We start from the raw sequence: 25,143 nt of genomic DNA, 5'->3' as shown, positions 1-25,143 counted from the left end.
GTTATTTTAAATAATAATAGAAAAAAAAAACCCAACAAGGGTTTACAATCACTAAGTAATCTTCAGGACTAAAATTATTTTTTAATCATGTAAACCAAAAATTTGAAATGGGAAAAAATGGCTCCGGGGCTCAGGTGGTTAAGTGGATGTAAAGAACTGATGTAAAAACTGATCATTTTTTCTTTAAAAAAAAACGCGACTAAACTGATGAAATAAAACGGAACACCTGTGTGAAAGGGGCCTTATTCTCACTTTAACAGATAAGAACAAGTGAGATGGGAACATTTTCGCTTTTCATTTAGTTGCATAATTGTGCACACTAATAGCTGCCCAATAATTGTGCACACAAAGATATTCTCCCAAGAAAGCCAAAACCTCACTTTTACTTTCTTAAATATTCAAGTTTGAGGTTTATTAAGGCTACTTTCACACTGGGGCGGGGGGGGCCTTAGCGGTAAAGCGCCACCAATTTTAGCAGCACTTTACCGCTGTTATGGCAGCGCTTCTCAGCCACTAGCGGGGTGCTTTAACCCCCGCCATCAGCCAAATAAAGGGTTAAAAGCAATTTCAATGGCAGGGGCGGTGTATACACCGCTCCTCCACCGCCTGAAAGATGCTGCTTGCAGGACTATTTCTAATGTCCTGCAATCGCACCGCTCCAGTGTGAAAGCACTCGGACTCTCACACTGTGGCTGCAAGGGAGGCTTTTTTCAAGCGCTTTACAGGCGCTATTTTTAACCCAACAGCACCTGAAAAATGCCCCAGTGTGAAAGGGGTCTATCGGTCAGCGTGAAGAAAATAATAAAGCTGGTAACTGGCTTCTGTTAGAGGGACATCGGTCCCCTAATTGCCAACCAGTGCTGCAAATCCGTGCCTACCCATGCCATCAGTACCACTAATCACTACCCATCAGTGCTGCCAATCAGTGTCACCTATCAGTGCCGCCCATTAGTGCAACCTCCCTGTGCCACCTATCAGTGCCGCATCATCTGTGCCCCCTCATCAGTGAAGGGAAAAAAAAAAAAAAAAAATTACCTGTTTTTCATATTTTGCTTTATAAAATTTTGCAAACGTTTTGTTTTTTTCAAAATTTTTGGTCTTTTTTTGTTTGTTTAGCAAAAAATAAATGCAGTGGTGATTAAATACCACAAAAAGAAAGCCCTGTTTGTGTGAAAAAAAATGATAAAACACAAAAACTTTCATTTAGGTACAGTGTTGCATGACTGCACAATTGTCATTCAAATTGTGAGAGCGCTGAAAGCTGGAAATTGGCCTGGGCAGGAAGGGGGTATAAATGCCCAATAAGCAAAGTGGTTAACATTTTGGATTGACTGAGAGCACTGTAGATGTTCAATAATGAAATTATTCCTCAAAAATACAGCTTGCCTAATTGTGCACGTGGTGTATATTACATAACGTGCAATGCAAATTTTGTTATTTGATACTGAAGTATTAAAATAGTACACCATGGGAGTTTTTTTTTTTTTTATTGGTATGGAGCACCTCTGGGAGATGGATGAGTGGTAGATGAGTGAGGGGGTCCCGATATGAACATGGCAAAAACCAGATGGAATAGCATGGAGTACGTAGATTAATTTTGGGTAAAGCCTTCTAGATCTAGTGAGCCTTTGATTATAATATCACATATTGAAGATATGGTGATCCTTTTTAATCAAATGTGAGCGTAATTGAGGCGGGATTAAATTTCCAATAGTTTTGAAAGATAGTGCACTATGGGGATGTTCCTTGCTTTTTAAAAGTTGTTCCTGAGTCACTAAGGAGAGTGGTGAAGGAATGAAGTGGGAGTCCCCAACCGCAGCGAAGAGACGTTAGCTGATGGGATTGACCCCTTTTAGGGAACCTGCCATATGACTTACTTTTCCATAAGAGGTCAATAAATTCCAGTGAGCCTTTTTGAGCACTGGGCATGTGGTGTAAGAATCTTCTGGATTGTACAACATAGATTTTTAATCTACTATTGTGGATTTTTAGTTTATTATTATGCAAAACCAAACAGAAAACCTGAAGAGCTGCAAGTCTAGGGGTCAGGTGAGATCAATTATTCCAATTGAAGGTAGCCGAGTGGATGGATCAAAGTCAGTGCAGTCAGCACAGCATGGAAAAATGCAAATGGTCAAAGAAAACACAAACTGCAGCGCTCTAAACAATTGATCGATTGCAATACAAAGTGATGCTATGTGCATAAATAAAGCTTGCTACCAGTCAAATGAATGAATAGTGCCGTTTATTCCATAGGATTAATAAAAGTCAAAGAAAAATATAACAATCAAAATAGAAATGACATAGTGGTGAACGTTACCACTGAGTTTAGGATAGATAGTGGGGGAAACAATCATCCGGGAGGCTTGCTTGTGGGTGGTAAAACACCAATCAGTATCCAGAGGAGTGGAGAGGAATTCCAGGTCCCAGAAGAGGAGTGAACTGGCTGCTAGCTGGAACCGCTCTCTAGAGTGATTTCCGTGGCTGGATGGAGGAATAAACTAGGCAGCCTGTGTGATGGTGACCGCTCCAGGGAGAACAACCAAGCCGAACAGAGTTGATACTCTCAGCGCGCCTCCTGTGACGTCAATGCCGTGCCGGAGAGGGAAGGGGAATCACTGAAGTCAATTGCTTCAAACGTTCACTGTTGTGCTGCCGTAACTTACTAGTTTCGCGCGCATGTGCTTTGTCAAAGTTACAGCTAGGGCGGCAACAGATGAAGATATAGGGAGAACAAAACGGATTGGTGTTTTACCAGCCCCACTATCTATCCTGAGGTCACTGGTAACGTTCACCACTATCAGTCATTTTTATTTTGATTGTTATATTTTTCTTTGACGCTCATCAATCCTATGGAATAAATGGCACTATTCGTTCCTTTGACTGGTAGCAAGCTTTATTTATGCACATAGCATGACCTTGGATTGCAATCAACCAATTTTTTATAGCGCTGCAGGTGTTTATGTTTTTTTAGTTTATTATTATGGACTTTTGACTTATCACTGACTAATTTATTCTAATGTATCACTGAAGTAAGCTAGTACAGATCTTTATATGTGTGAGATTTTCTCACTGCACCCTAAATGGATGTCTCTGAAGAAGGGGGATCCAAGTGGCGTAGAGCCATTTTTATCATGCTTAGCTGCATGGATATTTACTTTTTCTGTGCACATGGGATTATTAATTTATCCAATTGTGGATGTTATATGATTATCAGTTACTGTATTTAATTTATGGTTTTGTTGATTCATTTGCACCTTATTTCTAGTGTTGATTTTATTTCTATGTATATATGAGTTCTATGCCACATGAAATATGTATTTCGAGTTTTGGTGCTGCAATTTTCGCAGAGGTCTTTGGAATGAACATATATTGGTTCCATTGCCAACTGTCCAGTTATCCATTTCTGCAGACTATAGGATCTTGACTTTTTGATGGGGAGCTTGGCTTTCCAATGTGACCAAGTTCCCTGGGCTGTGAAAGATTGGTACACCCCCCCTCCAGGCATGAGGACTGGCATCTGTTTTTATCACCTTCCATTGGTATGAAACCACTTCCCCATTGCTAAAGCTGGAGATCCACCAAGTTAGGCAGTTATTTGCTTGGCTGGATAGGAACATAGGCAGGTCAAGAGAGGAAACGTTTGTTACATGTTAAAAAGAGGTTATGTTGGAAAGGCCTTTAATGGAATTGGGTGAAAGGAACAACCATAAGCACCTGAACTCTCATGGAGAATCTCACAAAAGGGACACTGCTTTAGTCATACGGCCCAGTTTGAGAGAGACCAGTTTGGGTTGTGTCTAGAATGGCACCTAAGAACTCTAGGCAAAGGCATTTTGAAAAGCAGATTTTTGGAAGCCGATTACCCATCTGAAAGCCTGAAGTATCTGAATAGTCCTGTGGACATTTGCAGATAGCTGGAAGGGAGAGGAGTCCTTCAAAAGGTCATCTACATACCATGTGACCTTAATGCCCTGTGTTCTTAGAAGAGCAAGAATGGGTGCAAGGACCTTTGTGAATTCTCTGGGAGCAGAGGATAGGACAAGTGGCAGTGCACCAAGCAACAGATATCCCTCCACTTAGAAGCGAAGGCACCCCTTCATTGTGAAGATGGCTTTGGAGAAGGCTTGGTAGCCTGTGTGAGCCAAGCCTTGTGCTGAAAGAAAGGGATGGACTTAGGTTTTGAAGTTGAAGCCTGGGCAGAGAATGGAGGTGCTCTGCATTTAGAGGACTTAGGAGCTCTTGTGGAGGGAGGTTGTGTCACCTTCTTCTGAGGAAGCAAAACTTTCTCACCTATGACCTCTGATGAATTGGCCAAGTGCCTTACCAAACAGACTTTTTTTTTGAAAGGGTATATGTGAGAGTCATATTTTACAAGCAGCTTCTACTGCGATGAAGATTAGAGCTATTCTGGATATCGGTCTAATGATGTGCCCCAGGGCACCTACACAGAAAAAAAAGAGGAGCTGAAGGCAGTTGTTGTAATTGTTCTGCAACCGCACAATCCTGAAAAACAGGGTCAAGTTATGCACTGTCCTATTCCAATTAGCTGCAGTTTGAAACTCAGAAATAACACCAAAAGCTAGTTAAATGACTGGGCTTGCCAGGTTGAAAGAAAGAACTTCAAAAAAAAGGGAGTGAGTTGTTTGTGTAGGACAGAGACAGCAGGGTTTACCATAAGAATAGCCGTTTTTCCTTGGGGTAGGAGTTTAGCAAAGAAGTGACGCAATTATCATAGACCACACACGTTATCTGTTAGTGAACAGGGAATGTTTTGCAAGTTTGTGTAGGTCTCTGTGACCAAGGGGACATGCAAGATGGAGGAAAGTCAGCACTATGACAAGGCTTCTGCAGACAGAGGCAATAAACTTTTCAACATTAGCAAGCATATTGCACGAAGCTCCCTCTTCAATATAGTGACATTTACTAAAAGGCAAATAGACTGTGCACTTTGGGAAGTGCAGTTGCCCTCTGCAAGTGCACTTGCTCCAGAGCTTAGTAAATGAGGTAAGTCATGAGGTAATTCTTTGCATTTTGCAAAGAATACCCAAGCACATGCAAGAAAAAAACAAAACAAAAAACCCCCCAAAAAAACAGAATTTGCTTGCACATGATTGGATGATGGAAGTCAGCAGAGCTTCTGCTGATTTACTAAGCTCTAGAGCAAACTGCACTTTGCAAAGTGCACAGATCTTTTGCATGTAGTAAATCAACCCCAATGTGTGGGAGAGAAATCTTCTGCATTGTCCTCCAACACTGCCTCAACATCCTCTTCTCTAGGACTGGCATATCCGGGTCCAACTGCAGTTGAGAGTAGGAGAAGAGACAGGGCATTTCTGAGCTCTGGACAAAGACGGCTGAATTAAAGCTGTAAGGCCAGCCATAGACGGTTTGAATCCCGACCGGTTCAGCAGGAACCCTGTCAGCACAGTCTGTGTGGATGGGGGAATCGTGTGAATTTCTGGTTGCAGGAAATAAATTTGCCCAGTCTATGCCCTGCCTAAGTTTAAGACATTTCTGCTTTTGTCAAGTAGGCCACTTGTTGCATGCCTGAAATACAGCTAGCATTGAATGCGGAGACTGATGTTCAAACTCCAGTGCAAGGGACGCACCACTCTAAAGTTTAGCATTTTGCAGGCCTTCAGCAAAGTGAGTGTTCACCTGTTATATAGAAATAGTTTTCTTTTGTCCGACTTCTGACATCACTACAAGCAAGGATTTTCCCCTGTGGGGTATTCACTGAGTACAGAGTGTGGAGCTAGGGCAAGCGTGTATGGAAAGAGTACATATGTCTCGACACAAATGTACAGCTTTCTGCAACTAATGGGGCGTACACATGGTCGGACTTTTCAGCTACAAAAGTCCGACGGACGCCGACGGACAATCCGATCGTGTGTGGGCTACCCCGGACTTTCAGCGGACTTTTCCAGTCGCAAATCTGACAGACTTTAGATTTGGAACTTGCTTCAAATCTTTACGTCGTAACTCCGCCGGACCTAGAAATCCACTCGTCTGTATGCTAGTCCGACGGACAAAAACCCACGCTAGGGCAGCTATTGGCTACTGGCTATCAACTTGCTTATTTTAGTCCGGTGTACGGCATCACGTTACGAATCCGTCTGACTTGTGTGATCGTATGTAGGCAAGTCTGTTCATTAGCAAGTCCGCCAAAAGTCCGTCGAAAGTTTGTCGGACAGGCTGTCGGACTTTTGTAGCCGAAAAGTCCAACCGTGTGTACGCCCCATAATACTTATAATGAAAGCCTGAGTACCTTATAAGGACTCCAGGCGGAAGTGGTGCTAAAGCGTGCGACCAGTGGTGGGGTAACAGACCTGAGACTGAGCTCCAAGTGGTTGAATTTAAAAAGTTTGCACTTTGTAGTGAATACATTCTAAACATTGCTCCATTTTACAAATTAATAGTCAGAAATATAGGTTGTCCCAGTCTTACCTATCCACAACACTGGACTGCATTTAAAGTCCAGGAATCACCCATCAGAGTTGGCCTTTTAACATATTTTGTTATATTCTTCATAAGCTTCAAATGAGAGAGTGTTTTTATATATTTTTTTAATGCAATTTTCTTATTCTAAAAGCATTTGTTAACCCCCAAAAAAATAAAAAAATAATGGATCCTGCTCCTTTAAAGCATGTTATACAGCAGTGCTTGTGCTGTGTCATTTGGCCCCCTGTATCACCTGAAACACCTGTCTGGTTCTACTCTCCCCTCTGTACGCTGACCACGATATATTACGGCTGCTGAGCCCTGACACCGTGGTCAGTGTACGTGCCTCCGTCATCCGCAGCTCTCCTCTGTCATCTCTCAGTAGCATTGCTCTGCTCCTCTCCCTGCTGCTTCAAAACTATCTCATCTATATATCATCCCCTCTGTCAGATAAAAAGCTGTATCCTAGTGCCTGTGCTGAATAAAAAAAAAAAAAAAAGAAAGAAAAAAAAGCAGATTTCTACCTGTTTTAACGGTATCTCCCAGCGATCCCGTGACTCCAGGGTCTCTCCTCCTCGGCTGAAGTCAGCAGGGGAATCTCGGCCCCACCCGCTGGAGCTATCAGACAAGGAGAGCAGAGAACCTGGAGAATATTTTTATATAAAGCACAGGCACTAGGATACAGCTTTTTATCTGACAGAGAGGACAACAGAAAAATTATATAGTGGCTTAACAACCACTTTAATGGCATTTTTAACATAGGTTTTACTTTTAGCCATTTAAAATTTGTTGCCCATGTGAATATATTTTGAAGTGTGTATGTATACAGTCAATTTGAAACAAACATTCTCATTTCTATCATGCCCTAAAGCACAGAGGTTTTGGATTAGAGTATACTGTTCTCAATTTTAATCTGCATAAGGATACAGTTGAGGCCTTGTTGACTAAACCAAAAAAAGCTAAACATCGCAAATCAGTGAAATTATTTCAATACCACCAAACTATTGTGCACTCCTGGAGATCCCCTTCGTTGAATTTTCAGGTTAAAACCTGTCTGGACAATAGTGTGATCAACAAAAAATTTACAGCTATCTCGGAGGATAAACACAACTTCTTTTTCAAAATGTGGACCCCATGGATCAACCTGATCAGAGTGTTGCATCTCTGATTTCTGTGTTTCTAAATAGGGATATGGGTTCTGTGGTCCCAGGGATGGGGGACTTCCTCTCCCTCCCTTTCTTTTGTGCAGTGTTCATTACCCACTCTTCTTTTCCCCTTTTCTCGTATCCCTCAATCGTATGGTTTGGTGCCTACATTAGAGGCCTTTTATTTTTCCTCTACCATAAAGAGTCAGTAAATGTGACATACCCTTACACTGACGTTATGCCTGCAGTGAATCTGCTTTAGTCACCTGCTTTATAGATTATTTTACTGATAAAATACTTTCCTGTTGACCAGCAATATCCTGACTTCCTAATAATGAGGCTGTTTGGTTTATACAGTATTCATTCATACACCTTCCGGCCTTACTAATTGGGCCATTGGCTCTTCAACCTACAACTATTGAGATATGGCTCTTCATGCTATGTAATATCTTGTAAACATAATCTATACACGATGGTTTACACTTTCTATCTTTAATTGTAAATTTTGGTAAAATATATTGTACAAAAAATAAATAAATAAAATAATAATAATAATAATTATAAATAATATATATTATATATTTATTATATTTTCCCATCTCTGCTTTGTGTTCTTTGACGACAATATTCCCTCCCAGTTGGAGAGCAGCCCTTGGAAAATTTGATCTCCTAATGTTATAAATTGAACATAAAAATGCAAATTTGACAAACAAAAACTACAGATCAATATGGATTTAGATTGAATTTTTTTATGGCTGTGAACATTCTACCAAACATGAGAACAGTAATTTTATTACCTCCAGTGCTCCCAATAGTGAAATAAGACATGTCAGTTAGAACATACAGATACAGCAGTATTACAGTCCACAGAGCACTAAAAACAACCGCTGGGTGTCGGTTCCACAATAGTTCTCAAGATCGCTGTAGAACTTGGGGACTCTGTGTACCGAGAAAATCTAGTATTACCATCTAGACTGGAAAGCTCCCTTCCTTACATAAAGCAAAAAAAAAAAAAAGTGTTTTTCCATAGCCCAAGCCCATAATAAAATGGTAAAAATATTACCGCAATTTCTTTTTTTCCTCAATGCTGATGGGGTGTTCTCTCAAAGGAATACTAAAATCATTTTCAATGGATTCCAAACGACTAGGCTCTCGCGACAATGAGCATTTCAGGTTGCGACTACTTCTATGAGAGTCCATGGTTCCATAATTTGAAGGTCTTCTTCTAACCAAAGACTGGTAACTTGGCAGTTCATGTAAGAATTGGTTAGGTACTACCACATCTTCTTCCGAGACAAAAACATCTGTAAAAGAAAAAATGATCATCGTCATTCTAAAACTGTACTATTACACTAAAACCAATATATAGCATCAGTTACATCAAAGCACAAGTAAAGACACCTATATGACAGTCTAAACCACTCCCCCCAAATCCTGTTACTATGTGATACACAAGCCTAAGCAAAAAAAAAAAAAAAAAAAAAAAAACAAACACCTCTTTTTAAAAAGGTGATTGCAAAGGCTTAGTTTTTTTATTATTTTTTTTTAAATAACAAACATGTCAAACTAACCTGCTCTATGCAATGGTTTTGCACAGAGCAGCCCCGGTCCTCCTCTTCCAGGGTCCTCTTCCGGTCCTCCTCTTCCAGGGTCCCCCCGATGGCATTCCTGGCTCCTCCCCCCTGCCAAGTTCCCCCAGAGCAAGCCGCTTGCTATTGGGGCACTCATGTGCGCTCGCTACCAAGCCGGCTCCATGTGTTCATAAGACACATAGGGCTCACTCCCTCCTCACTAGCTGTGATTGACAACAGCGGGAGCCAGTGAAGAGCGAGGCGGCCGAGAGAGCCTCTGCTCTCGTGCACATCCCTGGATGGGAATTGGGCTTAGGTAACTATTGGGGGGGGGGGCTTGGGGGTTAAGCTGCATACCGAAGGCTTTTTACCTTAATGTAGAGAATGCATTAAGGTAAAAAAAACAAAAAAAAAAAACTTCTGGCTTTAAAACCACTTTAATTTCTCAGACTGAGACAAATCCTTCATTTGTGTCTCACACACTCCCTATCCCAGGCACTGCAGGACTTAGCAGGTTTCGGCAAGAGAGAGTCAGTGCTGTCAATCCAGAAAAGAATTGAGCAGCACTGGATGTAGCCAACTGTATACCATCACAGGAAGCTGCATTAGGTGGACTCAACAGGTGTTTATGGGACTATGCAGGGGGACCAAGAGAAAAATGTAAGTGCAGGTACACATAAATTAGGTGCAGCATGCAATTTTTTTTAAAATGCATTAAAAATGGGCAATAAAAATACGTATTGAAGGCAATTAGTGAAAATCTTAAGCTGGCCATACATGGCTTCATTTTTTTGTTCAGCCAGCGAGGCTGAGAACTGAATGAAAATAAATAATCGAATGGCTTCCTCCATTCACAATAAACAGCATGAATACTACATCCAGTATAAACAGCGTGTTGCGCTGTTATATACACTCAAAATGTTAATGTAAACAAATAGAAAATGTGAAAAATAAGTCCACAACAAAGGTCCCAAAATAATATCTAGGAGTGCATCCATTTGTGAAGTTCAGCATGAACAACCACGTTCACCAATTTCAGTACTCCAGCCACCACCACATAAGATCGCTTACCAGAGCCCAGGACCTCATAGCATAGAAGGTATTAAATAAACTTTAAAAATTTCACAGAAGAAGGACGGATGTTTTTTCTCAGCAGGATACTGTACACTAAAAACTAGGTCTCATGTATATAAAAGGAAGGAGAGGAAGCCACATAGTGTAGTATTTTTCCAACTGTTTAATTAAAAACAAACTGCGTACTCACAAAAGGACAAAAACAGCATGGATAAACTCTTTCACTGCGCTTATTGCATTCTGACAGCCGGAGCTGCCTGCTGTCAAAATACCCTGGTTGGCCAACAACTGTTCACCCAGCTCCTTCAAGGTTTCAAAATAAAGGATGTCAGGTGGAAGGGTGCCGACAGGGCCCAAATTTTGCTCAGTGTATCTCTAGCTTTATATCAGCCTCCTGTAATCTCCTGCATAGCGACACTCCACTCATGAAAGGCAGGGGAAGCACAAAGATCCATTTAGGCTCTGTGTTGTGCACACAAGCTGGCAATGAATATATTGCTCAGAAGCAGAGAGCATAGGAATAACCCATTAGTGTGTTTTTTACCCCTTTACCCCAATCTGCAATCTGTGTCTCTAGTCTCTACTGGAAACTACAAATGAGGTTCCCAAACCAGGATGTGCTGTCTGGCAAGTATGAAAAGATAACAAGGCGGAAAGAAAAGCAATACCAATATATGTACAGGCATACCCCACTTTTAAGTACACAATGGGGTTTATTTACTAAAGCTGGAAAGTGTAAAATCAGGCTCACTGCTGCATAGAAACCAATGAACTTCTACCCCCAACTTGTTCAATTAAGCTTTGGTAATAAAACCTGGAAGCTCATTGGTTTCTATGCAGAAGTGAGCCTGATTTTGCACTTTCCAGCTTTAGTAAATAAACCCCATTGTGTACTTAAAAGTGGGGTATGCCTGTATTTGAACTGCGTATTTATTTGCCTGGTGTTCAACTTAGAAGTAAACAGAAATCAATAATTAGGATTGTTTAAGTAATGTGTAACAATTCAAACAATGAGAACAAAGTTAATGTTAGATTATATACTCAAGGGCATCAAAACCAGATATTTGGTGCCAATTACACCAAGGGTTTGTTTGTTGCAAGTAAAATAAAAATGTATTATGGCAAAGGAAACACACAGAAGCACCAGGGCTCATTCACACAGCCGTCAGGCTCTACTGCTCCTTTGAAAAGCAATCTGTGGTGGAGTAGACCCGTTTTACAGGCATTTGAGAGGAGATATTGCTGCCTGATTTTCAATCCCTGGGAGGATTTCTTTTCCATCCCAACGGGGATTTCACACTGAACTACCACACATATTTATTACACAGTTGCGGTTTGTCAAACATGATATGCCAAAAAGGTAAAATTGCCACATCACAGCCACAGTAAACAGATCTGAGCAGCCACAATGTTAAATTATAGGGGGGTGGTTAGAAGACAAAAAAAAAAAAAGGAAGAAGAAGGGGGGGGGAATCAACCTCCTGGTTTTACCACATTATGGCCGCCCATGTGAGGGAGACATTTTTTTTCTACTGTAAATATATGGACGCGACTTACCACTTCTGAGCGCAAGCTACCAGGGACAGGGGCGTTTTAATTTTGTTTTGTTCTTTTTACACTTTTTACATTTCTTTTGATCACTTTTATTCCTATTACAAGGAATGTAAACATCCTCTTTATGGAAAGATGCAGGGTCAATAAGACCCCACATATCTCCTCCAGGCTGGAAAGCATGAGATCGGAAAAAAAAAAAAAAATCCACGATCTCATGTTTACCAGCCGCGATCGCAGCTTTGTTTACATCTGCGGCCTGGACATGACGTCATAACGTAGCACCCGGGCCTCCGACGGTCATAGGGATGACTGGTGACCATCTTGTTACCGGATATCTCTATGGTCGTCTTCCGGCGGCGGCCGATTCTTTCTTCGGGTCCCCGGTGGCACGGGAGAGCCCGGAGAAGCACCGCATGGCGGCGGGAGGGGATGTCCCCTCCCGTTCGCCTGTAAGAACGAGCAAGCGGCGAAAAAATTGTGTTTGGAAAATCACAAAAGCGCAAATACTGTGTGAAAAAAAAAAAAAAAAAAACTGCAACACCCACCATTTTAATCTATAGGGCTTTAAAAACATATATAATGTTTGGGGGTTCAAAGTAATTTTGTAGCAAATTTTTTTTTTTTTTTTTAATGTAAACAAAAAAAGTGTCAGAAAGGACTTGGTGGTTTAAGCGGTTAGAAGAGTGGGTGATGTGTGGCATGAGCTTCTAATGTTGGGCATAAAATGCCAGGACAGTTCAAAACCCCCCAAATGACCCCATTTTGGAAAGTAGACACCCCAAGCTATTTGCTGAGAGGGTGTTGAGTCCATGGAATATTTTATATTTTGCCACAAGTTTCGGGAAAATTACAAAACATTTTATTTATTTATTTATTTTTTTACACAAAAGTTGTCATTTAACCACTTAAGGACTAGCCTCGTTTTGGATTTTAGGTGTTTACATGTTTAAAACAGGTTTTTCTGCTAGAAAATTACCATATTTATCGGCGTATAACACGCACAGGCGTATAACACGCACATTCATTTTAAGAGGGAAGTTTCAGGAAAAAAACTTAAACTTTAAATAAGGAACTTTGAAGCAAAATTAGGGTCAGTGCCCATCTGCAGCCTCACCATTGCCATCAATGCAGCCTGATCAATGCCCATCTGCAGCCTCACAAGTGCCATCAATGCAGTAGGCTCACCATTGCCATCAATGTAGCAGCCTCACCATTGCCATCAATGCATCAGCCTCACCATTACCTACAATGCATCAGCCTCACCATTGCCATCAGTGCAGACTGATCGATGCCCATCTGCAGCCTAGAGGGTACAGGGAGGGGGCGGGACGAGCGCCGACAGATTACATACAGTGAGAATCTCTTATGATAGACAGAACAGTAGTCCAATGGCGGCCCAGGAGACGGGACTTCTTATTACAGAGGCCACTAAGTAAACAGAAGATTCTCACTGTATGTAATCTGATGGCGCTCGTCCCACCCCCTCCCTGTCCTCTCCGAGGCAGCTAAAATTGAAGTATTGGCGTATAACACGCACCCGCTATTTGCACCCGATTTTCATGGTGAAAAAGTGAGTGTTATACGCCAATAAATACAGTACTTAGAACTCCCAAACATTATATATGGTTTTTCTTCTAACACCCTAGAGAATAAAATGGCGTTGTTGCAATACTTTTTTTTGCACCGTATTTGCGCAGCGGTCTTAAAAGCGTACTTATTTTGGAAAAAATTCACTTTTTTGAATAAAAAAAAATAAGACAACAGTAAAGTTAGCCCAATTTTTTTTTTTTTTAATATTGTGAAATATAATGTTACGCCAAGTAAATTGATACCCAACATGTAACGCTTGAAAATTGCGCACGCTTGTGGAATGGCGTCAAACTTTTACCCTCAAAAATCTCCATAGGCAACGTTTAAAAAAAATCTACCGGTTGCATATTTTGCAGAGGAGGTCTAGGGCTAGAATTGTTGCTCTCGCTCTACCGGTCGCTGCAATACCTTACATGTGTGGTTTGACCACCGTTTTCATATGCGGGCGCTACTAGCGTATGCGTTTGCTTCTGCGCGCGAGCTCGTCGGGACGGGGGGGGGGGGGGTTTAAAAAAAATTTTTTTATATTTTTATTATTTTACAATATTTTATTTATTTTTACACGGTTTAAGAAAAAAAAAAAAAAAAAATGGTGTCACTTTTATTCCTATTACAAGGAATGTAAACATCCCTTGTAATAGAAAAAAAGCATGGCAGGACCTCTTAAATATGACATTTGAAAAAATGTGCCTTTAAGAGGCGTGGGCGGAAGTGACGTTTTGACGTCGCTTCCGCCCAGCAGTGTCATGGAGACGAGTGGGCGCCATCTTAGCCTCACTCGTCTCCAGACACACCACAGGGAAGGACGCGATCGCCTCCGCCGCTACGACGGCTCCGGTAAGCGGCGGAGGGCACCGGATCACGGCGGGAGGGGGGGGCCCTCTCCCACCACCGATAAAAGTGATCTCGCGGCGAATCCGCCGCAGGGACCACTTTTATCTGAAAGCCGACCACCGCACGAAAACGGGGATACCAGGGTTATGGCAGCTAGCTGCTGCCATAACAACAATATCCCTGTTCAAAGTTTGGACGTACATAGGCGTGCGGCGGTCATTTAAGTGGTTAAATGATATATCGCATACAGGCAAGTACAGAGATACCACATGTGTGAGACTTTGGCAGTCTAGCCGCGTACAGGACCCCGAAAACCAACCACCGCCAGCAGGATTTCTAAAGGCGTACAGTTTTGGAGGCCCTGAAATAACAAAATAGCACAAACCCCCTCCAAATGACCCCTTTTCGGAAAGTAGACACCCAAAGCTACTTGCAGAGAGGCATGTTGAGTATTTTGCAGATCTTGCTTTTTGCCATAAAGTTTTGAAAGTTGAAAAAAGAACAAAAAAAAAAAAAAATAAAAAAAGGGAAGGTTTCCTTTTCTCTTTCTTCATTTTCCAAAACAAACGAGAGCTGCAAAATATTCACCAGGAGAAGCAGCAGAATGTATTTTGGGGTGTAATTCCACATGGCATGTGTGAGCAATATATCATTTAGTGAGAAAAAAATAAAAATAAAAAATTTAAATTTTACTGAAACTGGTGGCAAAATGTAAATAATTCCATGGACTCAACATGCCTCTCAGCAAATAGCTTGGGGTTTCTCCTTTCCAAAATGGAGTCATTTGGGGGGGGGGGGGGTGTGCTATCTTGACATTTCTGACATTTCTGAAGGCGGTGATTGGTTTTCGGGGTCCTGGCTAGGCTCCCAAAAAGTCTCACACATGTGGTATCCCCGTACTCATGAGAAGCAGCAGAATGTATTTTGGAGTGTAATTCCACATATGCCCATGGCATGTGTGAGCAATATATAATTTCAGTGACAACTTTGTGTAAAAAAAAAAGAAAAAAAAATTGTCAATTTTCAATCACTTGTGACAAAAAAATTAAATATTCCATGGTCTCAACATACCTCTCAGCAAATTCCTTGGGGTGTCTACTTACCAAAATGGGTTAATTTGGGGAGGGGGTTGGTACTGCCCTGCCATTATAGCATCTCAAGAAATAAAATAGGCAGTCAAACTAAAAGCTGCGTAAATTCCAGAAAATGTACCTTAGTTTGTAGGCGCTATAACTTTTATGTAAACCAATAAATATACGCTTATTGAAAATTTTTTTAACCAAAACTTTTTTTTTTTTTTAAAACAAAAAGTAGAAAATATCTTTTTTTTTTCAAAATGTTCGGTCTTTTTTTGTCTATAAATCGCAAAAAATAAAAATCCCAGAGGTGATCCAATACCACCAAAAGAAAGCTCTATTTGTAGGGGAAAAAAAGGATGCAAATTTTGTTTGTGTACAGCATTGCATGACCGCGCAATTATCAGTTAAAGCAGCGCAGTGCCAAATTGTAAAAAAGTGCTCTGGTCATTAAAGGAGTTGTAAAGGCAGAAGGTTTTTTATCCTAATGCATTCTATGCATTAGGATAAAAAAGCTTCTGTGTTTATCAGCCCCCCCAGCACCCCCCTATTGGTTGAGAGAGCAGCGGTGTCATTGGCTCCGGCGGCTGTCAAAGTTAGTCAATCAGGGGAGAGGGGGGTGGTGCCGGGTCGGGGCTCCATGTCTAAATGGATACACGGAGCTCAGACTCTGTTTGTGTGCCCCTCTGTAGCAAGCTGATGGCTGAGGGGCAGTCAAAGGAGGGAGGGGGTAGGAGAGAGCGAAGAAGGACCTGAGAAGAGGAGGATCCAGGCTGCTCTGTGCAAAACCAACTGCACAGAGGAGGCAAGTATTTTTGGTTTTTAGAAAAAAAACAAAAAACGAGCCTTTACAATCACTTTAAGGTGGGGGTGGGGGTGTGTGTGTGTGTGTGTGTGTGTGTGTGTGTGTGTGTGTGTGTGTGTGTGTAAAACCTTCCGGGGTTGAAGTGGTTAAACTGTACCATTATAATTTACAGAATTACTCCATAGTAAAAAAAGCAAAATACATACGTGCATTGCAAATATAGAACATTGTCACTATTCCATAAAGTACACGTCAGAAGGGGGTGGTGCCACCGTGTGATGTAGTCGGGTGGCCACGCCCCTTGCCTATATAAGAACTCTCAAAGCGCAGATCGTGCAGTCGGCGCGAGGCCTCCCAGGAGGCGTAGCGCTTAATTTTTTTCCATTTTTTGAGTTTGGCGGGCGTTGTGTTTTACGATGGATTTACATCGAGGGACACTATTTTTTTTATTAATAAAGGAATTGTCAAAAACTGTTTCTTGTGGTTTTTACTTTGACACTTTTTTGGTGAATTGGTAGGGGTATGATGTACCCCGATACCCATTCACATAGGGGGCCCCTTATTAAAGGGGGCTTCCAGATTATAATAAGCCCCCGCATGCAGACCCCGACAACCACAGCCCAGGGATGTCGGGAAAAGGCCCTTGTCACCAAAGCTCGCTTGTCCACTCACCTTTCCTGACCTGCCAGGCTGCATGCTCGGATAAGGGTCTGGTATGGATTTTGGGGGAGAACCTACGCCTTTTTTTTCTTTCAATTTTGACGTGGTGTTCTCTTAACTACTTCCCGACCAGCCGCCCTCATCGTCGTATGGCGGTAGGTTGGCTCCTCTGCGCGAATCGCCATAGCTGTACGGCGACCGCTTTAAAAGCTATAGGGGCGCGCGCACGCCCGCAGCACGATGCCGGAGCCGATGCACGGGGCCGGCAGCCATGATGTCCGCCGACGACCCACAATTGCTCCTAAGAGAGCCAGAACGTGGCTCTGCCAATGTAAACGGAAAAATCCCCGTTCTGTCAGGGAAGTAGAGAGAGATCTGCTGTTCCTAGTGATCAGGAACAGCGATCTCTCTCTACTCCCTGTCAGTCCACTCTCCCTCCCCTCAGTTAGAAACACCTCCCCAGGACAAACTTAACCCCTTGATCGCCCCCTAGTGTTGACCTCTTCCCTGCCAGTGACATTTATACAGTAATCAGTGGCTATTTTTTTAGCTCTGATCACTGTATGAATGTCAATGGTCCCAAAAAACTGTCAAAAGTGTCCGATCTGCGCATCCACACCACCTCCCTACCCCTTACCCCTCTCTATATCCCACATCCCCCCTCTTTTTCTCTTTCTCCTCTCAGGTCTCTTTCCAACACTGTTTCTTCCTTAACGGGTTGACGACTCGTCTCGGGTTCAACCCGCATAGACGTATAATATACTATGTAAATTGGGAAGTACATAAGATACAATAGTTTTATAATTCACCAGTAGAGTCTTAAATAGATACAAAATCCTTTATACCGGCAAAGACGCTGGTATTTCCTTATCTTTGGTTTGGTTTGTGGGTTTAGTTGATAACATGAATAAAATACTGGTAGATAAATATGTATTGACTTGTAGGGACTGCACCTCCGCCAAGTCACAGCAAGCTCCCATGGGGGTGACGGGTAGAGGAAGACAGTACCATTTTTTTTTTATCATAGTATATGATACCTCTTGTAGTATGCCAAATACTGTTCACTCTTTTGTATATTCAAAACTGAATAAACATTGATTAAAAAAAAAAAAAAAAAAAAGTGGCCACAACGAGGCTCGATGTGGACGTGACGTGTGACGTGTGACGTCCGTGTAGGGGGAGGGGCCTGATGACGGCGCCGATGTGAGGGCTTGAGGCGAGCCGCTCCGAACGGAAGAGAGAAGCAGCGTTCCCAGGAAGAGAGTTCTCTCTGGGACACATGACCTCCCGAGGGGCTGCATTACCTTCCGTGCCCCGCAGCCACACAATACAGATACCGACCCTCTCTGCCGGCAATATCGGCCAGGTTAGAGCAGGGTATCTAACAGATCCGGGCGGACAAGCATTGAGGAGCCAGAGAGGGAGCGGATGCGGCGGGCTGAGCAGTGGATGTAAGATCATAGAGTGGTCAGAAGTTAACAACGTGGCTGCCTGGACGTCCTGTTGACCTCCCTTGTTCCACTTTCCCCCTTCACCCCCCTTCACCAGCATCAAGAATCCTGATCCTGCATGTTGCAGAAATACCAAGGTAACAGAAGTGGTGCAGCGCTGCCGGTGGGGGACAGGATTCAGAAGACAAAAGGTATGAAAGTCCTCCTTATTACAGTTAACTAGGAAGAACTATAAGGAATAATAATGTGGTCCGGAGCATAGATTCTGTATCAAGCTCGGGAGAGCAGCGAACTTTGGTCATATGAGCTCTGGACGGTTGGGGGTATTTTTTCTTGATTGCTGATTAATTCCCTTTGAGCCTCGTTACCTAGTCTTCCTCTTTACCCTGCCCCTTTCCAATGGTGTGGTATGCGGGGGACCTACATGCAAAATAAGCGAGACCCCAGGAGTTGGGTAGTATAGTCGCAACCCAAGAAAGTCCCAGCATTTACAGGAGGAACGGAATAAAGGACAGTAAAGGGACAGGAAGAGGGGAGGTGAGGAAGGCAAGGAGGGGACCTTCCTTGGACTTTTCTGTTATAATAAATACACGCAGTGTGGACGCACCGGTGGGAGGGTGCGAGTAATATTGCTAGGTAACAGGGTCGGAGTTGGTAGGAGGAGACCTTGGAATCGCAAGCGTGAATAGAAAAACCAATTCGTCTGCGTAAAGAGCTGGCAGTAAGCTGAAGTATGAGAGGGCGGTCCCAAAGAACAACAGAGCCTAAAAATCCAAGGGAGAGCCTTAATTCTAGCTCCATACAAAAATATCTTAAAGAAGCAAGCCTAAAGAGCCCTGGAATGGACATGAAACAGTCAGGAACAAAAGATAAGAAAAAAGACCGGCAGAAACAGAAGGGGGGACAGGGGGACAGGACCAAGGAGGAATTAGATCTAGAAGGAGAAGAAGCTAGCTGCATCATGGAAGAGCAAAGAAGCACAGAGCTCGGTTTGAATAAAACAGACATGTTGGAAATGTCTGCCAAACTTAAAGCGTTATAAAAGCTGAAATTATGAATGTGCGCACAGACATGGGTCAGTTACTGCACAGATTGGAAGAAGCAGAAGAGGGATCAGGAAAACAGGCAAAAGAGATTTTGGACCTAAAAGAGCAGGTCAGGAAGATGCAAAACGAAAATCGCATGATGGCATATAAAATAGAAGAGCAGGAGAATCAGAGCAGGTGTCAAAATCTGCGTATCAGATCCATTCCGGAACAACTAAATGAGGACTTGGGGGAGAAGTTGAGAAAAATATTCAACCCTATCCTGGGCAGAAGGGAGGAGGAGGGGCTAAGGATTGATCGGGTCCATAGGGTTAGGAAACCCCCTAATATAAAACAAGACATCCCTAGGGATGTAATCGTGAAGTTCCATGCCTATGAGGATAAAGAAAAAATATGGAAGAATCTTAGGGGGCCCCCCCAATTTGTTTCGAAAATAAAAATCTACAGATATTTGCGGACATTTCAGCTGGAACCTTGGCGCGGAGAAGACAGATGAGACCACTCTTAGAACAACTTCGGAGGGCCAATCTGAAGTACAGCTGGGGGTTCCCAACATCCCTGATAGTTGTTAAGGAAGGGAGATCCTACAGGATGAGATTCCTAGAAGAGATGCAGGACTTTTGCAATAGCTTGGGCATTCCGATACCTGAAGTTTAAAGAAGGGACAGTCAATGAACACAAATATCAGCTGCATGCGAGGGTTTGGCGGAATGTGATCACCCCGGAGGTGTGGGGGGGGGGGGGTGGGGGATGAGGGGGTAGGGTTTTTTTTTTCCATTCCTCCCAATTAGGTGACCCGGGGAGCTCAGAGTTGATGCTGTGATTCTGGACTTGAGATATTTGAAAATATGGACAAGGGATTGGGCTGCTGGTGGGTGGGGGGCATTGGGAGGTGCGGCTCCCAGTTGGTGCGCTGGTCTCTTGCCTTCCCTACCTTCCTCCGCTGCATTTTTGGACGGAGGGGGTATCGGGAGCCGGCATTGGAGCATCACCCCTAGGAAGGAAGCGCGCAGTGTGGGATTGGGAGTATCCCCTACGTGCGGGCTTGGGGCTGGGTTGCAGCCGGGGGGGGGGGTGGAGGACGTTCCTGCAGGGTGGGTTTTAGGGGTGCAGTTGGAAGGTGAAAGGGGACTCAACCAGAGAAATGCCTGATCTTAAGTTTTTAACATATAATGTAAAAGGCCTAAACTCACCTACAAAAAGACATAAAAAATACTGAAGGAACTCCAACATTATGGAGCCGACAGTTTTCCTTCAGGAGACTCATCTAGCTTTAGACTCCAGGATCAGGCTTTTCTCCCCAGGTCTTCCGCAATGGTTTTATAGCGACTCTCCTACCAGGAGATCGAAGGGAGTTGCAATAGGGCTCTCGAGGGCCTCCAACTTCTCCCTGATAGATAGGATGATGGATCCGGATGGCCGGTACATTTTTTTGAAGGGTAATATTGGGAATAAAATGTTTACCTTAGCGAATATATATTGTCCTAACAAAAACCCAACTGTATTTTTGGGACAGGTGCTGATGAAGCTGACGAAGTTCAGGGAGGGGGAGGTGGTGCTGGCGGGGGACCTCAACTTCTGCCTCGACCCCAGTCTCGATAGTACGTCCCGGGCACAGGGGACAAGGAAGGCTTTAATTAGCACAATCGGGCGGCGGCTGTTTAACTGCCGCCTGGTGGACGCATGGCGGTTGCAGCATGCCAAGGATAGAGATTACACCTTCTTCTCCCCTGTGCACGGGACGTATTAGAGATTAGATTACATCTTTGTGGACCACAGTCTCCTGGAATGGGTGGAGGAAACTAGAATAGAAATCTTATCTCTCTCAGATCATTCACCAGTCACGATGAGGATGAGGCTCCCGGATAGGGAGGAGCGGCTCTTCTCGTGGAAGTTGGATGAATTTCTGTTGAAGGATCCAAAAATAGTGGAAAAGATACAGGAAGAAGTTGATTTTTACTTCAAATCAAATGACACAGGAGAGGTTTCCTCCTCCATTCTATGGGAAGCGCACAAGGCGTATACTAGAGGGGTTTTTATTTCAATAGGAGCTGGAATTAAAAAAAAGAGAAAGGAAGAAAGGGAAAGGATGATTGAGGACATTTTTTTACTGGAACAGACCCATAAAAAGTCGAAGGGGCGGGGTCAGGAAGTCTTCCACCAACTAGCGGTTAAAAGAGAGGAGCTAAGGGACGTTATGGAACAGGATTCTAAGCGAGCTCTTAATAGGATAACAAAGGAAAACTACCTTTGGTCAAACAAGTCAAGTAAACACCTGATTAGATTAGTAAGAAAGAAAAAGGGACAGGAATTTTTTTGGAACAATACAAAATAAAAAAGGGGAGTTAATAGTGACCAGTAAAGGTATAGCAAATGAGTTCAAAAAGTTTTATGAGGCGCTATATTCTAATGGGCAAAATAGAGTAGGCAACCCAACACATATAGGGAAAGCCGAGGAATTTTTGAGGGAGGCGGGAGTTCCGGAGCTTACAGAGGAAGACAGAAGCGCCCTCGACAGACCGATAGGAGAGGAAGAAATTCTGGCAGCCCTGAAAACTTCCCCAAAGGGCAAGAGTCCAGGTCCTGATGGCTTTACCACGCTATATCTGGAAAAACTGAAACACATTCTAGTTCCTAGACTCTGCCAATTCTGGAACGAGTTGGGTGCCAACTGTGTAATGGGGAGAGAGGCTTTAACAGCTTTGATCACCCTAATATTAAAAGAAGGAAAAAACGATAAGCTTTGTTCTAGTTATAGACCCATCTCGCTGCTGAATGCAGACGTCAAACTCTATGCTAAAGTGCTGGCGAGAAGACTGAAGGACAAAATGACCTCTCTTGTACAAGCTGATCAGGCCGGCTTTGTGCCCGGGAGACAGAGCAGGGATAATGGGGTACGAGCAGCGCTCCTGTTGGAATCAAGTAAACGGGATGGACCCCCAGTTCTATTCCTGTCAGTGGACGCAGAAAAAGCGTTTGACAGGGTAGACTGGGGGTTCATGATGAAAACATTGGAAGTAATGGGGGTGGGCCCGAGGCATATTTCGTGGGTCAAGACAACAACCCCATGGCTACAGTTAGGGTTAATGGGTTTCTCTCAAAACCTTTCAATATGGAAAATGGCACTAGGCAGAGGTGTCCTCTGTCCCCTCTCCTGTTTGTCCTGTCCCTTGAGCCTTTATTAGCCACTATTCGTAACAACCCAGATTGCAGTGGGGTGAAGATAGGAGTAGAGGAACACAAACTCGCGGCTTTTGCCGATGATGTAATGTTTTTTTATCACAAATCCTAGAATCACCCTCCCGAATGTACTACGGATTCTTAGAAGATATGGGGAATCATCCAATTTCAAAATAAATCTGAAGAAGTCAGAGATCCTGAATATTAGTGTGGGAAAACAAGAGGAAGCACACCTCGCTCAGGAGTTCCTTTTCCCTTGGAAAAAGGAAATCAAGTATTTAGGGATAAAATTATCCAATACATTTAAAAAACTGTACCTAAAAAATTATATTCCGCTGTTGGATGAGATTAGGCAGGAAGCTAGAAGATTATCATAGAGGCCTCTTTCATGGCTTGGGCGCGTGAATGCAGCTAAAATGATACTGGCCCCCAAAATACTGTTTAAATTTCAGATGTTGCCTATTCCACTTCATCAGTATTATCTCAGAGCCATAAGGAGTTTTATAGCAAGATTTGTCTGGAGTGGCAAAAAACCACGTATCTCCTATGCAGTTTTGAGTAGGGGGAAAAAAAAAAAAAAAAAAAAAAAAAAAAAAAAAGGGGGGATTGGCCTTACCCGACTTTAATAAGTATTATTTAGCAGTCACACTATCACGCGTCATTGCGTCATGTGGCTGTGATCTTAAAAAAGGGTCAGGGACCTTTTCTTTGTTTCCCACAGGTACGGCAGCCCAATCAAATGAATGGGCTACTATGCCCATGCAAACACGTCGTATGACCTATATAAGTGTGAACTTAGGGTAAGAATAAACCACTTCTTATCCAACTTGTGTGGCCACGTCTTCTTTAGAGCCCTTAGAATAAAGTTTCCTCCAAATGCTAGAGTTCACCATTTAAAGAGTAACTCCACTTTTGTTAAGAAAAAAAAAAAAAATACATTCCTCTCTGAAGATCTATGTACATTGCAAGGATTTTAATAAACTTTGTTGCAGATTCCTACCTTTTGTTATTCTGAAGAAATCCATGTGTGTTTGACTGTGCCCATGTGGGAAAGTGAATCTAATGGGAGTGATTTCATAATTATCAATCAGCTGTAGCACCTGCAGGGCACTAACGAGGAAAGCTGCAGGGCCTGCGTCCCTTTAGTTGTGATTTCCTATTTAGAGTATCTCACCAAAAATTACATTTTTGTTGCAGGGGATGCCTGAAATATGACTTGCATCTTAGTACAGACTTTTGGGGAGAACAATTGGTGAGCCAATCACACAAGCAGAAAATTATGTTTCTGGGGGGGTGTTCTGTGTACAGAACACCTCCGGGTAGCCATAATGCATTACATTTTCAGAAAATTACAGCAGCTGCAGATTTAAAAAGGAAAGGTAATTTTTAATAACATTTAATTACAATATGACTTGTGTTGCAATTGTATACGCTATATTATATTTTCTTTATTTGCTATTTTTTTTCCCCACAAAAGTGGAGTTACCCTTTAAAGATTGGTACAGCATCATCAAATCCCATCTTATGCGCCTCTTCTCCAGTTCAAGGACATCCTTCCTGAAGATGAGTGACTAAAACTGGACGGAATACTCAAGATGTGGTTGAACCAGAGTAGAACTATAGTTTAATCTCTTAAATAAATACCTTTTTAATGCAGGATAATAGTCTGCTAGCCTTGCTTGCTGCAGCTTGGCATTGCATGCTGTTGTTGAGTCTGATGTACTAGAACCCCCAGATCCTTTTCCATTTTCAATTCCCCCAAAAGGTTCTCCCTCTAGCGAGTAACTCACATGCATAATCTTTAACACCCAAGTACATCATTTAACATTTTTCAATATTAAACCTCATCTGCCATATAGCTGCCCATCACTTTATTTTAACTAGGTCTTCTTGTTAACTACTTCAGCCCCGAAAGAATTTACCTCCTTAATGAACAGGCCATTTTTTTGCGATATGGCACTATGTAATAAATATCCCAAAAAATAAAAAATGTAAAACAACTAAATTTCTTCATCAGTTTGGGCCAATATGTATTCTTCTACATATTTTTAATTGAAAAAAATGGCAATAAGCGTATATTGATTGGTTTGCGCAAAAGTTATGTCTATAAAATAGAGAAAAGATTTATGGCATTATAATTATTTTTTTTTACTAGTAATGGCGGTGATCAGCAATTTTTAGCGGGACTGCGACATTGTGGCGAACAGATCGGACACTTTTGACTGTTTTTTGGGACCAGTGACATTTATACAGCGATCAGTGCTATAAAAATGCACCGATTACTGTATAAATGACACTGGCAGGGAAGGGGTTAACACTAGGGGGCGATCAAGGGGTTAAGTGTTCCATAGGGAGGTGTTTCTAACTGTGGGGGGAATGGGCTGACTGGGAGAAGAAAGATCGCTGTTCCTGATCACATGTGCCCGCTGTATTTATTACACGAACCAACGTACCAGTACAGCGATTCACGCAATAGAGTTGACCTGCCACCGTGTATTGGTGGCGGTTGGTTGGCAAGTGGTTAAATGAGAAGTATAGCCAAAGCTTTTTTGGCTATACTTTTATGGATCACAGAAGCGCAGTTCGATCTGCATCCGGCTAAAGCCCGTTGTCGGCTGACGTCAAAGACCCGGTCCAGGCTTTGAAAAGACCCCTACCATATGGTCGGAATCCTCTGCAGGCTGAGGGCCAAGAGCCGTGCAAAGTATTTGAA

At 42.7% G+C, this 25,143-nt stretch overlaps 1 protein-coding gene across 2 annotated transcripts in view; it reads right to left on the bottom strand.

The window, feature by feature from the left end:
• The window catches only part of TMC7 (transmembrane channel like 7), a 149,322-nt gene that overhangs the window by 84,193 nt on the left and 39,986 nt on the right, over nucleotides 1–25,143 (bottom strand). For both annotated transcript variants that reach the window (XR_012235021.1, XM_073591109.1), the window contains exon 2: nucleotides 8,653–8,893. Coding sequence is in view for 1 of the 2 variants with exons in the window: in XM_073591109.1 (XP_073447210.1) it covers nucleotides 8,653–8,893 (241 nt within the window). In the remaining variant the exon portion in view is untranslated. The remainder of the gene's footprint in view (nucleotides 1–8,652; nucleotides 8,894–25,143) is intronic.

The sequence above is a fragment of the Aquarana catesbeiana genome, linkage group LG06 (assembly GCF_042186555.1).
Source record: "Aquarana catesbeiana isolate 2022-GZ linkage group LG06, ASM4218655v1, whole genome shotgun sequence".
NCBI lineage: Eukaryota > Metazoa > Chordata > Amphibia > Anura > Ranidae > Aquarana > Aquarana catesbeiana.
Note: the sequence above shows the minus strand (reverse complement) of the source record. Positions and strands in the feature narration are given on the sequence as shown.